Source organism: Ranitomeya imitator, chromosome 2 (assembly GCF_032444005.1).
Source record: "Ranitomeya imitator isolate aRanImi1 chromosome 2, aRanImi1.pri, whole genome shotgun sequence".
NCBI lineage: Eukaryota > Metazoa > Chordata > Amphibia > Anura > Dendrobatidae > Ranitomeya > Ranitomeya imitator.
The window spans coordinates 238719174-238735285 of NC_091283.1; the positions used below are offsets into that span (position 1 = coordinate 238719174).

The 16112-nt window shown below is 40.8% G+C and overlaps 1 protein-coding gene across 1 annotated transcript in view; it reads left to right on the forward strand.

The window, feature by feature from the left end:
- Positions 1 to 14764, forward strand: part of LOC138662835 (oocyte zinc finger protein XlCOF8.4-like) — a 37930-nt gene extending 23166 nt beyond the window's left edge. The window contains exons 2-5 of the mRNA XM_069748809.1: positions 2642 to 2791; positions 2921 to 3100; positions 3182 to 3305; positions 13942 to 14764. Coding sequence (XP_069604910.1) covers positions 2642 to 2791; positions 2921 to 3100; positions 3182 to 3305; positions 13942 to 14540 — 1053 coding nt within the window. The 3' untranslated portion in view covers positions 14541 to 14764. The remainder of the gene's footprint in view (positions 1 to 2641; positions 2792 to 2920; positions 3101 to 3181; positions 3306 to 13941) is intronic.
- Positions 14765 to 16112: the final 1348 nt, after the last annotated feature.

A 16112-nucleotide genomic window follows, 5' to 3' on the forward strand; every position in this document is an offset into this window, starting at 1 on the left:
AGACCTGACAAATTTCAGTTGGTGGATAATGAATCTATAATATATGAAAGTTTAATTGTAATCATTACATTATGGTAAATAATGAAATTTAACACTATATGCTAATTTTTTGAGAAGGACCTGTATACTCATTACTGTATACTGTATACTCATTACTCGAGATTTCTCGAGCACGCTCGGGGGTCCTCCGAGTAGTGCTCGGAGATTTAGTTTTAATCACCGCAGCTGAATGATTTACATCTGTCCAGAAATATTGCAATCGCACAGCCGTTATACGTTAGACCCTTTCTGCTTCAGGGGTATTGAGTGCCACACCGTATAAGCCTTTAGTCACAATAGAAAAAAAGTAATCGCTATACAAGCTCCACCTGGGTGCTGCTTCATGAAAAAAACAATTTGTATAAGAGTATCCAGAACAAGAAAAGTAACAGTGCACTCACCGGTGTTGAGCAAAAAGCGATTTATTCACATGAAATCATGCGGTGCAGGGAGGGTGGTGAAACACATCCGTATGTGTTTCACCACCCTCCCTGCACCGCATGATTTCATGTGAATAAATCGCTTTTTGCTCAACACCGGTGAGTGCGCTGTTACTTTTCTTGTTCTGGATACTCATTTACATCTGTTAGCCAGCTTGATTACATGTGGGGATTCCCTAGCAACCAGGCAACCCCCACATGTACTTATGCTGGCTAACAGATGTAAATCATTCAGCTCCGGTGATTAAAACTAAATCTCCGAGCATTAAAAAATACTCAGAGGACCCCCAAGCATGCTCGAGAAATCTCGAGTAATGAGTATATTCACTCATCACTAATGCCTATGAATCGACAGGGCTCGGTGGGGTGTGGTATTGTCACCCTCTCCTTCCCATCATCACAATTTCAGCGATATCCACTAAAGGGCAAGTGGGAAGAGAGAGGCTAAGTGCCAGAATTGGTGCATCTTAGATATGTGCCTTTTATATTTTTAGCCTGGGGGCGCAGTATCCATGGCACCTTCCTACGCTATTAATATCAACCTGCAACAATTTGCATAGCCTTTGCTAAGGCTAAGTATACAGTTGTGAGCTGATATTACTAGCCTGGGAAGCTCCATGGGTATTACCCCCTTCCTAGGCTATAAACAAACTTCTGTGTGTGAATCAGAGCTGAGATCTAACGTGATAGAAGATTACAGTGCGGGGAAGACGGGAAACCTTCATATAGAGGCCGGGGGTGATGGAGTCAGTGACCGGCTCTGGCCAAATCTGTCTCTAGAGCCGTAGTAGAAGATGAAGATGTCGTCCTCATCATATTATTATTATTATTATTATTTATTTATATAGCACCATTGATTCCATGGTGCTGTACATGAGAAGGGGTTACATACAAGTTACAAATATCACATACAGTAAACAAACTAACAATGACGGACTGATACAGAGGGGCGAGGACCCTGCCCTTGCGGGCTTACATTCTACAGGATTATGGGGAAGGAGACAGTAGGTTGAGGGTTGCAGGAGCTCCGGTGTTGGTGAGGCGGTAGCTCCGGTGTTGGTGAGGCGGTAGCTCCGGTGTTGGTGAGGCGGTAGCTTCGTTGGTGATGAGGCAGCAGCGGTGTCAGTGCAGGCTGTAGGCTTTCCTGAAGAGATGAGTTTTCAGGTTCCGTCTGAAGGATCCGACTGTGGTTGATAGTCGGACGTGTTGGGGCAGAGAGTTCCAGAGGATCGGGGATATTCGGGAGAAGTCTTGGAGGCGATTGGATGAGGAGCGAATAAGTGTGGAGGAGAGAAGGAGGTCTTGGGAGGACCGGAGGTCACGTGAGGGAAGATATCGAGAGATTAGTTCAGAGATATATGGAGGAGACAGGTTGTGGATGGCTTTGTAGGTCAGTATTAGCAATTTGAACTGGATACGCTGAGGGAATGGGAGCCAGTAAAGAGATTTGCAGAGGGGGGAAGCGGAGGAGTAGCGAGGAGAGAGATGGATTAGTCGGGCAGCAGAGTTAAGGATGGACTGGAGAGGTGCAAGGGTGTTAGCAGGGAGGCCACAGAAAAGGATGTTGCAGTAGTCAAGGCGGGAAATGATGAGGGCGTGCACAAGCATTTTAGTAGATTGGGGGTTGAGGAAAGGACGAATCCTGGAGATATTTTTGAGCTGGAGGCGACAGGAGGTGGAAAGAGCTTGGACGTGTGGTTTGAAGGACAGGGCAGAGTCGAAAGTTACTCCGAGGCAGCGGACTTCGGGTACAGGGGAAAGCATGATGTCATTGACTGCGATTGATAGGTCAAGTAAGGAAGATTTGTGGGATGGAGGAAAGATGATGAGTTCAGATTTGTCCACAAAGTAGTTATTTCTCATGTCGCGTGTAATGAATATCTCCTGCAGTATTGCTAATGCCGATTCCAGGGTCGGTAAATGAGACGAGAATTAGCGTTATGGAAGATGAGTCTATGAGAAACGTATTCAGCTGCCGACTCCGAGGAAGAAACTGCTTGTTGTCTGTGGCCTAAATATATTGTATTTATTAGTAGATGTAAAGAAGGAAACTAAATACTGTAACATAATAAATCTCCTCATATGTTTCCCTTATTATCTCCAGTAATTGTATTATTACACAGGATTCTTATGATGTTACATCGGCTCATCTTCTCATTCAGGTCTCTACAATATCGGATCCTCTCAGTGAAGATCTTCTACAAAAGAAAATTTTCCTGATTTACCCATCAAAGATGGATATGGACAGAGACAAGATGGCGGAGAGGATATTACACCTCACCCTAGAGATCCTCTTCCGGCTTACTGGAGAGGTGAGAGATTCTGATGACGTCACATTACATCATTCTTATCTATGGGAATAACAGATGGACAGAACTGGAGAGGTGAGGACTCTGGAAATGTCTGTAGTGAGATTTATTAATGTGTCTCTCCATTACCAGGATTACACAGTGGTGAAGAAGACCTCTAGTGATCGCTGTCAGGACCCTGTGTCTGAGGAATGGGGAAGACCCCTGAGCCCAATCACGGGGCCTCCACCTCACCCCCTGATCCATGAGGACATCAATGACCAGAAAATCCTAGAACTCATCTACAAGATGATTGAGCTGCTGACTGGAGAGGTGACACTGCTGGGAATGCTGGGACATTATACAGTAACACTATGAAGGATCGGGGGATGACGGTATCATTGCATGTGTCAGGTTCCTATAAGGTGTCAGGATGTCGCTGTCTATTTCTCCATGGAGGAGTGGGAGTATTTAGAAGGACACAGAGATCTGTACAAGAACGTCATAATGGAGGTTCCCCAGCCCCTCACATCTCCAGGTAATAGACAGGACTAAATACACACGGCCCAAAATTATCTGTATGTAAAGAATGAATTTGGTCCCTTCCTCATTTTGCCTTTATCAGCACAAACATGTCTGTGCTCAGATTCAGCCACAAATCTCTTAACAGTACGATGATCACACTTATGTTTTCGAGAAATATCTAATGTTTTCATCCCTTGACCAAGGCATTACACTATTTGATGCTTTTCGGCAGCAGAGAGATCCTTTTTCTTTCCCATGTTACTTGAAAACTATGGCCTGCTTAATAATGTGGAATATCATTTTTAAGTGGTTTTCCATTAATTAGAATCACCTGGAAAACTAATTATCACATGTGTTTAAAATTGATTTCAGTGATCCATTGATCCTGAGACACAATACCATCCATGAGTTTATTTGAAAAACGAAAGAAATCTTTATGACACTTAAATCCAATTTGCATAATATTTTGGTACACTGTGTGTACCCTACATACGATTGTACACTACTCTCTGGCACATGGCAGTGTTCAGAAGGGAAGGAGCGCCATTTAGCTGTTTGAATGCAGATCTAGCTGGAATAGTTTGCAGACACAATGTATTGGGAGCACTGTTCGTGGTCAACTGGCAGCTCAAAAGATCTCCACCATGAACATGCTTGGCACTATCTTCTCTGCTTTCCAGATCCCAAGGATTGCCTTGCTCATCGCCCTTTAACACCATTACATGGATCTGGACTTACACTGGGACCCCTAGGCTTGCACCATGGTATTACCTGCTACTCTGTGGTATTAGATGGCAAGTAGGATAGTCAGGTAGCTGGGTCAGAACCAGAAGGACAGAATACAGGATCAGAAGACACAAGATTAGTCAGTAAACGGGCCACGGTCACAACAGGAAACAAATACACAAGCCGCAAGCTGAGCACACAGGACTGAACCAGAGGAGAACAACGCTGTTTCTGGCAGATTCTGGCCATGTGCTTTGAGCTTTAGTAGGGTGTGGTACTTTCCAGTTGGCTGAAGTAGGGAGCAGATTACTCCAGCTGGACAGCAGGAACAGATCCCAGATGAGATTGGATGAACCATATGAAGAAACCCTAATATGACTAAATGACAGAAAACCAGAATAGTTGAAATCCTCATAAAGTGATTCCATTTTATAAATGAATTCACTGAGGGTTATAATCTATACATATGTGTTGGTACCCCTAGTTTAATGACAGAAAAATCCACAATAGTGACATAAATAACTTGAATCTGACTAAAGTAATGAGAAATAAAAAATGTATGAAAACAAACAAATGAAAGTCAGACATTCCTTTTCAACCATTCTTCCACAGAATTAAAAAAAAAACTAATGAAATAGGCCTGGACAGAAATGATGGTACCTCCTGAAAGTAATGTGATAAAAGGGACATGTTAAATCGCAGTGTGTCCATTAACTAGCATCAAAGGGGTCTACAGTCTTAGAATCAGTGAGTGGCCTGTATATAGGGCTACAGAAACTCACTGTGCTGTTTGGTGACATGGTGTGTATCACACTCAACATGGACCAGAGGAAGTGATGGAAAGAGTTGTCTCAGGAGATTAGTAAGAAAATTATAGACAAACATGTTAAAGGTAAAAGTTATAAGACCATCTCCATGCAGCTTGATGTCCTGTGACTACAGTTGCACATATTCAGAAATGTAAGATCTATGAGACTGTAGCCAACCTCCCTGGATGTGGCCGCAGGAGGAAAATTGATGGCAAATTAAAGAGATGGATAATACGAATGGTAACAAAAGAGCCCAGAAAAAGATCTAAACAGATTAAAGGTGAACTTCAATCTCAAGGAACATCAGTGTCAGATCGCACCATCTGTCCTTGTATGAGCCAAAGTGGACTTCATGGGAGACGACCAAGGAGGACAACATTGTTGAAAAAAAAAATTATAAAAAAGCCAGACTGGAATTTGCCAAACTACATGTTGACAAGCCACAATGCTTCTGGGAGAATGTCCTATGGACAGATGAGACAAAAATGAAACTTTTTGGCAAGGCACATCAGCTCTATGTTCACAGACAGAAAAATGAAGCAAGTCAAGAAAAACACTGTCCCTACTGTGAAACATGGAGGAGGCTCTGTTATGTTCTGGGGCTGCTTTGCTGCATCTGGCACATGGTGTCTAGAATCTGTGCAGGGTACAATGAAATCTCAAGACTATCAAGGGATTCTAGGGAGAAATGTGCTGCCCAGTGTCAGAAAGCTTGATCTCAGTCGCAGGTCATGGATCTTGCAACAGGATAATGACCCAAGAATGGCTAAGAGGAAAACATTGGACTATTCTGAAGTGGCCCTCTATGAGCCCTGACCTAAATCCTATTGAGCATCTTTGGAAAGAGCTTCAGACACGAGACAACTGAAGCAGTTTGCTCTTGAGGAGTGGAACAAAATACCTGTCGAGAGGTGCAGAAGTCTCATTGGCAGTTACAGGAATCGTTTGATTGCAGTGATTGCCTCAAAAGGTTGTACAGCAAAATATTTCGCACCAGAGCCTGTTTTTGCCTTCTGACCAGTGTCACTTTATGAGGTCATATTAACGCTTCAATGAATCCTGGTGATTCTGAGATTGTTTTCTTGTGACATATTGTACTTTATGATGGTGGTAAAATTTCCCTACTATGACTTGCGTTTAATTGTTAGAAAAATGGAAATTTGGCGAAAATGTTGAAAATTTTGCAATTTTCTAAATTTAAATTATTATGCTCTTAAATCAGTCATATCACACTAAGTAACTAATAAATAACATTTCCCTCATGTCTACTTTATATCAGCACAATTTTGGAAACAATTTTTTTTTGTTAGGAAGTTATAAGGGTTCAAAGTTGACCAGCGATTTCTCATTTTACAACAAAATTTACAAAACCATTTTTTTAGGGACCTCATCACATTTGTAGTGAGCTTAGGGGGTCAATATGACAGAAAATACCCAAAAGTGACACCATTCTAAAAACTGACTGCACCCCTCAAGGAGCTCAAAACCACATTCCATTCAAGAAGTTAGTTAATTCTTCAGGTGCTTCACAGGAATGAATAGAATGTGGAAGGAAAAAATAAGCATTTACTTTTTTTCACAAACATTTTCCTTTAGACCTAATTTTTTTTACTTTCACAAGGGTAACAGGAGAAAATGGACTATACGCTTTGTTTTGCAATTTCGCCTGAGCACGCGGATACCGCATATGTGGGGGAAATCTACTGTTTGGGTACATGACAGAGCTCGGAAGGGAAGGAGCGCCATTTGCTTATTTGATTGTAAATATGCTGGAATAATTAGCGGTTGCCATGTCACGTTTGGAGAGCCCCTGATGTGCCTAAACAGTGGAAACACCCAACAAATGACACCATTTTGGAAACTAGACCCCTTAGGAACTTATCTGGATGTGTATAAAGCACCTTAAACCCACAGGTGCTTCACAGAATTTTATAACATTTTCTCAAATCTTTTTAGCTCCATATTTTGCATTTTCATAAGGGTAAAAGGAGATATTGCTCCATGCAATTTGTTGTGCAATTTCACCTGAGCACGCCGATACCCCATATGTGGGGGTAAACCACTGTTTGGGCGCACGGCAGAGCTCGGAAGGGAAGGTGCGCCATATTGGAGAGCAGATTTTGCTGGAATTGTTTGGGAGTGATATGTCACATTGTCAGAGCCCCGGATGTGTCTAAATAGTGGAAACCCACAAAAAGTGACCGCATTTTGGAAAATAGACCCCCAGGAACTTATCTAGATGTGTGGTGAGAACTTTGAACCCCCAAGTGCTTCACAGAATTTAATTACGTAGAGCCGTGAAAGTAAAAATCATATTTTTTCCACAAAAATTATCTTTTTGCCCCCATTTTTTTTTTCAAAAGGTAACAGGAGAAATTGGACTCCCAAAGTTGTTGTGCAAATTGTCCTTAGTATGCTGACACCCCATATGTGGGGGTTAACCACTGTTTGGACGCATGGCAGAGCTCGGAAGGGAAGGAGCACCATGTTGGAGAGCAGATTTTGCCAGAATTGTTTGTGGGTGACATGTCACTTTTTCAGAGCCCCTGAGGTGCCAGAATAGTACAAACCCCCAAAAGTGACTGCATTTTACAAAATTCTTCCCTGAATGAATTCTTCTAGAGGTGCAGTGAGCATACTGACACCACAGCTGATCCATAGAAAATTACACCATTGGGCAGTGGTAATTAATTTTTACCACTAAAATGTTTTTAACCCTAGATAGATTTTACATTGGAAAATAGGTAGATAGGTAAATGTCACTACACCTATAGATAAATTTGCAGAGGGGTGTCATTTCCAATTCCCAGAGGGGTGTTATTTCCAAAATGGGGTCACTTCAGGGGGTATTCTGCTGTTATGGAACTTTGGAGAGCTGCTAAGTGCCAGAACAACAGAATTCCCCCTGAAGTGACACCATTTTGGAAATGACACCCCTCTGTGAATTCATCTATGGATATAGTGACCATTTTCACAACATGGATGATTTCCAGAAACATGTAGTGGAAGTTTTACAGCAAAAACTGCAAAAATGTCATTGTAGTGCCCAATATATTGTGCCCAGCTTTTGTCTCTGGAGACATCCCCCCACCTACACCCGGAAATTGTTAAGTCAGCTCTACTCAAATGTGTCTGTCACTAAATAAACCAAATGCTTGAATGTCAAAACAGTTAAAAAACGTGGTTCTGTGTGGAAGATTTAAATCAGTCATGGAGGCATAAGGCTGGCAATGATGGGCATTGTGGGCAATAATAGCGAGTATCATGCCTCCTATCATGTTCCTCTCTTGGAACATACACGACATCTTCTCTGGGGTTCTTTCTTGCTTCAGTTGCTGGAATGAGGGCAATAAAATGTCGCTCAGTGAGTCTTCTGACATCTTGAGATTCTAAAGGATTGGCGGGGACAACATTTCCAAAAACAAGATTTTCATTTACCTTTTCCCAATAATGAAGGAAAGTATCTGCATTTCCGGCTTTTTGTATAACACATAAGAATTATATGAGGCCACCTGAAACAAATAAAACTAACTTTTTATACCAGGTATATTACTTTCTTGATACCTGGTATGGCTGTAGAACCTGATCTGCAAGGTCCACACTCCCCATATATTTGTTGTAGTCAATGGCAGACACAGGTTTTGGAGTAGTGGATCCCTGTTGGTCTGCAGTGGCCCTCGTGGCATCTATGTGGATCAAGCTCAGGATAAAAATACATTTTTTATACTTATACTTAACCCTCCGTCACATACAACTGATCTGACAGGCACTTCTCTTTTACTTTCATTTCTCCTTCCTCACCAGATTGTGAGGAAACCCCCTCCCTCCAGGTAGTCTCCTGTCTCTTGAAGGTCTGTGAAACCTGATATCACAGTTGGATTTCAGAGCTTCAGGGGAGAGGATATAGCTGCACAGATCTCTCAGGCTCATTGTATGTGAATACGTCACATTCAGTAAGGTTGGTATTTTATGTTTTTATTCATCACAATAGTTTATTTAGCTTGTTTTATGAATGTATAGCACAAAATGTGAGGATATTTCATAGAAATAAGGGAGATTTTATAAAAGAAAGTGTGCTGCTCAGGCATATACAGTAGTTCCCTAACATATTCCTTCTCTTGCTTCAGATTATCTGCTGAAATGGAGAGGAAAATGTACAATTTATCCAAACAACTTGATGTTGAGGAAGTAACAAACATGCTGTTAGATGATAGAGACCTCACACTGAATGAGGATTTAGGAGAGGAAAGTGAGATTGATTCTCATGATGAGGTGGAAGAATGTGTCCTGGATTCTGAAACAGAGCAAGATGGTGACAGTGGTGAGGATGAAGAAGTTGGATCATATTATATTGGAAAAGATAAAAATACTAAATGGAACAAGAAGCCATTCCAGAAAAAAACGTAGGGAACCTTTAAACATTATTACTCACCTTCCTGCAGTAATAGGAACTGCACGTAATGCAAAAACTGCAGTTGAATGCTGGAACAGTATATTTACAGATGACATTCTGGACTCTATTGTCACATATACCAACCAATATATAGACATTATAAAGGACAAGTACATCTGCAACAGAACCATCAAGCCCACAGATGAAATAGAACTGCGTGCTTTTTTTGGATTACTGTACCTTGCAGGAGCTTATAGGGCAAATAGACAAAGTTTGGAGGAACTTTGGGGTAAAGATGGGGATGGAGTTGAAAAATTTAGCCTTGTTATGTCCATAAACAGATTCAAGATTCTAATTCGTTGCCTTCGGTTTGACGACAGAACTACCCGAACCGAACGCAAAACACATGACCGACTTGCTCCAATTCGTGATATATTTCAAAGATTTGTTGTAAACTGTAAACAAAGTTATTACCCTGGAGAGAATCTCACTATTGACGAAATGCTCCCTGGTTTTCGTGGTAGATGTGCCTTTCGTCAATATATTCCATCAAAGCCAAACAAATATGGAATAAAAATTTATGCCCTTGTTGATGCCAGTAAGACCTACACTTACAACCTGGAAGTTTATGCAGGAAAACAACCAGAAGGTCCTTACTGTGTGAGCAACAAACCCATTGATGTTGTAAAAAGACTGGCTGAACCCTTATTTGGATCGGGTCGCAATATTACAGCTGACAATTGGTTTACAAGTTGTGATCTGATTGATTATCTGAAAATTCAGAAGCTGTCATATGTGGGAACTGTAAGAAAAAACAAAAGGGAATTGCCGCCACAGTTTGTAAGTGTGAAAGAGAGACAACAGTACAGCAGTATGTTTGCATTCCATAATGGAAAGGCTTTAGTTTCCTATGTACCACATGCCAAAAAAATCGTACTTCTTCTATCAACACTTCATGATGATGCTGCCATCGATCCTGGGACTGGGGCAGAAAAAAAACTGGAGATAATTACATTTTACAATGCCACCAAAGGGGGTGTGGATACAGCAGATCAGATGTGCTCCACTTTCAACGTCAGCAGAAACATCAAACGCTGGCCAATGGTCATATTTTTTGCTATGTTGAATTTGGGTGGTATAAATTCACAAGTAATTTATCTTGAAAACAAGCTTGAACCACTCCGTAGACGATTGTATCTGAAAAAATTGGCCCATGAACTAGTACTTGGAGAGCTACGCAGGAGAAGCGTGAAAACAATCGGTATCCCCTCTCGCCTTCAAGTTCAGCTCAAAAGGTTCCGCCCAGAAGATGATGGTGAAAAGTCACCATCTGCACCACCTCACAAAAGAAGGAGATGCACCACCTGCCAAACGGAAAGCGGAACCAGAAGGCTTTCAAATTATGAATGTCTCAAATGTCATAAAGCAATTTGCCTGACACATGCAAAAATGGTGTGTAATTCTTGCTATTTGCTCTGCAAGTGTGACTTTTCTGGGGAAACCTCAGCATCTACTTCTAATTGAATATGTTTTTAATAGTACTTAAGGTACCTTAAAATTAAGTTTGTGTTCAAAAATTTTCTTTGTACATTTTTTTGAGAGAGTCGAACTGGGGACTATTTGGCGGGAGTTTTGAAAAGTTTGTATTTCATAGTTATTAGTTTTATGTTAAATGTTTTTTTTTTTTGCAACTGATTATGTGTAGTCTCTTTTATTACATCCCTATGAAGGTCACTGATCACTTTTAGAGCACTGAAATGGCAAACATTAGATATTATAGGTATTTTTCCAGCAGGCGCCTGACAGGCACATTGTATGTGAACTCGTTAGTCCGAATATTGTATGTGACGGAGGGTTAAGGGCAAGCAGTTCTCCATTGTGTAAAGCCCCTGACTGCCCCTTTCTGAACTTTTCGTTGACCAATGATTAAGGAAACCCTGGACATTTTTTGAGAATGGTCCCACAAGCCCCCATGTTATGTTCAACCACACTTTTAAATAGGGGTATGCCGATGTAGTAGTTGTCAACATACAGATTGTAGCCTTTTTGTAAAAATGGAGTTATCAGCTCCCAAACGATTTTTCCAGATGTCCAGAGATAAGTAGGGCATCCTGGTGGGTTTAGTTGGCTATCTTTCCCCTCATAAATGCGAAAAGCTGATGTGTAACCGGTTGAACTCTCGCACATTTTATAGAGCTTTATTCCGAACCTTGCCCTCTTAGAAGGAATAAATTGCTTGAGGTGCAGTCGTCCTTTGAATTTTACAAGGGAAATGTTTTCATCAATGGAAATGTCTTCTGTTGGGGTGTAGAGCTTTAAGAACTTTTCTGTCAAGTCTTTGATGATGGGTCTGATTGTGAATAGTCTGTCATGTTCTGGGGCATTTCTGGGCAGGCATTGACTCTTGTCGTTAAAATGCCAAAATCTCATAAACATTTCATAATGGGTCCTAGGAAGAATGGCAGAAAACATTGGGGTGCCTTGAACAGGGCGTTAGACCAATAGGACCGAATGCTTTTTTTGTTTTTAACAAGCCCCATAGCGAATGTAAGTCTTAAATATGTTTTCATTTCTAGAACATTAGTTGGTGTCCATAAATTTGACCTAGCATAATAGGATCGTGGATTCTGGCTGATGAATTGGGACACACATAAATTTGTTTGTAGGCTAATATGCTCTAGCAAGTTATCTGTCAGAAACAAATTAAAAAAATTAATTGGTCCAAAATTTTCCACCTCCACATTTATACCAGGAATGGCATTAAAATTAGGGATGAATGGAGTAGCCGAATCCGAAGCCTCCCATCTGGGAAATGCTACATCAAGAGGCAAAGCCCCTTGGACATTGGTGTGCGCCAATTCACGAGCACTAGGGACAGCGCTAGTACTGGGCATTGTTCCCTGAGTTGGAGACATTTCTCCAGAAGCGCTATTTGTCCTTCTTGTTGTACTGGTCCTTGTGTGTGAGGATGGACCAGAATCACTGCTCATATCTGAGCTATCACTGTCGCTGCTACTAAAGCACTCGAAATCCACATCGCCATCTGGCACTGCACTTTCTTCACTGTCAGAACATAAAAGTGCATAAGCCTCCTCTGCACTATAATACTGACGGACCATTTTACTCGTTTTTTTTTTTTCTGGAAATAGAAAACTCTGACGTGACTGACTGACTTGACTAGACTGAGGTGACCAAATTATTGGGGAGACAATTGAGAAAAGCCTAATTCTTTAGCCTACCCTAACTTTAGAATAAACCCTAACTCTAACTTTAGCGTAACCGTAACCTTCACTTTAACCTAACAGTAACCGTAACTTTAGCCTAATAGCAACCCTAACCCTAACAGTTACCCTAACTTTAGCCTAACAGTAACCCTAACAGTAAACCCAACTTTAGCCTAACAATATTCCTAACCCTAACAGTAACCCTAACTTTAGCCCCAACACTAACCCTAACTATAGCACTAACCCTATCCTGCTTTAGGTTTTCTTTTTTTACTTTATAACAAGATTGCTGACTGACACAGCTGCACTTGTAACACTGTTTCTCCTCTAATCTCTCACTGACAGGAGATCTGAGGAGTAAAAGCGGTTTTATGAGGCAGATCAACCGGGAAAGTTCGTTGCTACAACAAACATTCCTAGTGATTTGTCTTATTGACTGGTGTGATGCTGACGTCATCAGGACCTGAACCAACCAGGTCTCGATGAGGTCGGGATTCACAGGAAGTGTTGTGCGCCGGAATCCCCTTGTTATAAGGTACGTGGGAGTCCCGATGAGCACAAAAACGCCGACCATAGAAAAACGTCGGCGCTGCACAAAGCCCTGCCAGCGCCGACGTTTATCTACTGTTGGCAGTCACGAAGCGGTTAAGTTACCATCATTTCTGTCCAGGCCTGTTTCATGAGTTTTATTTTTTTTTTTTCATTCTGTGGAAGCATGGTTAAAAAGCAATGTCTGACTTTCATTTGTTCATTTTCATAGAGTTTTGATTTATTATTACTTTTGTCAGATTCAAGTTATTTCTGTGACCATTGTGGGTTTTTCTGTCATTAAACGAGGGGTACCAACAATTTTGACCATGAATGTAGGTGTACTTAATATTTTGACTCCACAGCCACTTTCCGGAAATTAACACGCAGTGGATGTTGGAGAGTGAAGGTTACACATTTGCCATTTTATTACCCAGCACATAGTGCCCAGATTGTGCTCCAGGAGACACACACCGCAAATTAAATGGATTCTTCTCACTATAATATTGCTAAATACAGGGATCCTAAATGTTGTTTGAGCACACTGCAAGACTCAGAAGTGAGAGCGGATTTTGCTCGATTGGTTTATAGAAACTCTGTTACTTTTCAACAGCCTTTAAGCCACTAATAGTGTGGGAATCTCTGTTTTTCCATTGACAGATGATGGACCTGAGTGGGGACTTGTTTTTTGTGAGATGAGAATTGGTATTATTTTCGCCTACATATTATTGATTGGTTCCTTTTTATCCGATATTTGGGAGGCAGAATGAACAAACGGTTGAACACCACACACTACTGGCTCATCCAACAAGGTTTTCTATTAGATTGTGAACTGTCATTGTCTTGTTAAATAATTAAAGTTTTTTTTTACATAGCATGCCATTTTATGGACCGTTTAAGTAGAAATGTTCAAAAAGTAAACCTCAAGGATATTTTTATTAAAAATAATTGTTTTTTTTCTCTTAGCAGATGACTATACCAGGAGATTAGAGAGACAGCTGACATCTTCAATTTTTAAATCTGATGATCTTGAGATCCTACAAGATACAACTGAAGTGAATGCCAATACTCCAGATATATCATCATCCATTCACAGCAAAGATCTATCATCTGATCCTATGAAACAGGTCCCATCTTCTGATTCATTACTGACTACTAAGGAAAATCAAAGTCACAAAAGAGTCATTAAGAAACACACTGTTCCTAAAGCAAAGAAGTCATTTTCATGTTCAGAATGTGGGAAATGTTTTAACCATAAATGGCAGCTTGTTAGACACCAAATAATTCACACAGGAGAGAAGCCTTATTTATGTTCAGAATGTGGGAAATGTTTTACCTACAAAAGGAGTCTTGTTAATCACCAGAGAACTCACACAGGGGAGAAGCCTTTTTCCTGTTCAGAATGTGAGAAATGTTTTAACTGGAAATTTAATCTTGTTAGTCACAAGAGAAAACACACAGGGGAGAAGCCTTTTTCGTGTTCAGAATGTGGGAAATGTTTTAACCGGAAATCATATTTGGTTAGTCACCAGATAACTCACACAAGGGAGAAACCCTTTTTCTGTTAAGAATGTGGGAAATGTTTTAACCGGAAATCATATTTGGTTAGGCACCATAGAACTCACATAGGGAAGAAGCTTTTTTCCTGTTCAGAATGTGGGAAATGTTTTAACCGGAAAGCGCTTCTTGTTAGACATCAGAGCAGTCACACAGAGGAGAAGCCTTTTTTATTTTCTTAATGTGGAAAATATTTTACTTGGAAATCAAATGTTAATAAACATCAGAGACGTCACATAGGGGAGAAGCCTTTTTTATGTTCATAATGTTGGAATAGTTTTAACCAAAATTGAATTTTCTTAAGTGGGTTGTCTCTTGTCATTCCTCATGTTTGCTGAAAAAAAGGATAAAACTGAACTTTATTCATTCCAAATGTAAAACTATACCCATAATTTACCCCCTGAAGATTAGTCAGTAGGTGACTAATAGAAAAAACATGTACCCTACAGTTCAGTATATAGGGTGAGGTCGTATACACACTCACTCTACAAGCCTCTCATTTCTACGGGCTTCATCGTCCTCTCCAAAGGCGACTCATCAGGAGACTATTTAATATTGACCTATATTCAAGCGACACTAGACAAAAAAAAACTAAAATCATGTATCAGGTTATCCAAAACAGTCAGAAAACCAGCCACATATTGGCAGATCCCAAACTTCAAACTATATACTTCGTGAGTTTATAAGCCACTCCAGTGTCAGGAATAGATAGTATGTGAAAATACAGTATAATTCTTGTGTTTTTCTCCTATAGGGACTGCCCTAGTTTTGTGTTGTGACAGAAAAATGACTGGCACATCCAAACTAGTGTGAGTAGATGCATACCAGGAGCAGCTATCTCCATATATTATATACAAGAAAAGGTTGCACTCTATCGTGCCAAAGCATGTCCAATATGAAATATGAATAGCAAAATGGCTTTTGAACATTAGGAAAAATATTTGAGAGATGCTTTGCACAGAATTTGGCCAAATAGTGTGAGCCCATGAACCATTGTCAAGGTGGTCTCATTAATCTGATGGGTCCCTGACCTCCCTGTCCAAATGTGAACACTTACCGAAGGCTAATGTCTGTATGCCTGGGTGAATCTGGACACCTCTGTCAGTAAAGCCTACATATGGGTTGGCCGGAACTAAGTGTGATTAGATGTAATTAAAAACCACATTGTGAAGGGAGGAGTGCTCAGTCAGTAAGCTAACATAGGAATGAGTCCCATGGAGAAGAAAAATAGCAGCAACACTTCAGATGTTTGTGATAAATATCCTTAGTGCTTTATTTCTCAACGAGTTACAAGGACAAAGTGGTTCGGGTAGGACAAGTGCAGGTTATGCAGGCAAGAGAGACAGGACGACGGCCGTTTCGCGTTGTTCACGTTTCCACGGGTCCAGATACAATGAATAGTATGTCATTTCCTTTGAGCAATCACATGTGACGACATTTGGATATCATTAAGAATCACTTGTGACAAAGTTTTCATAACCTGAAGAGTTAGGGTACCGTCACACTAAGCGACGCTGCAGCGATACCGACAACGATGTCGATCGCTGCAGCGTCGCTGTTTGGTCGCTGGAGAGCTGTCACAC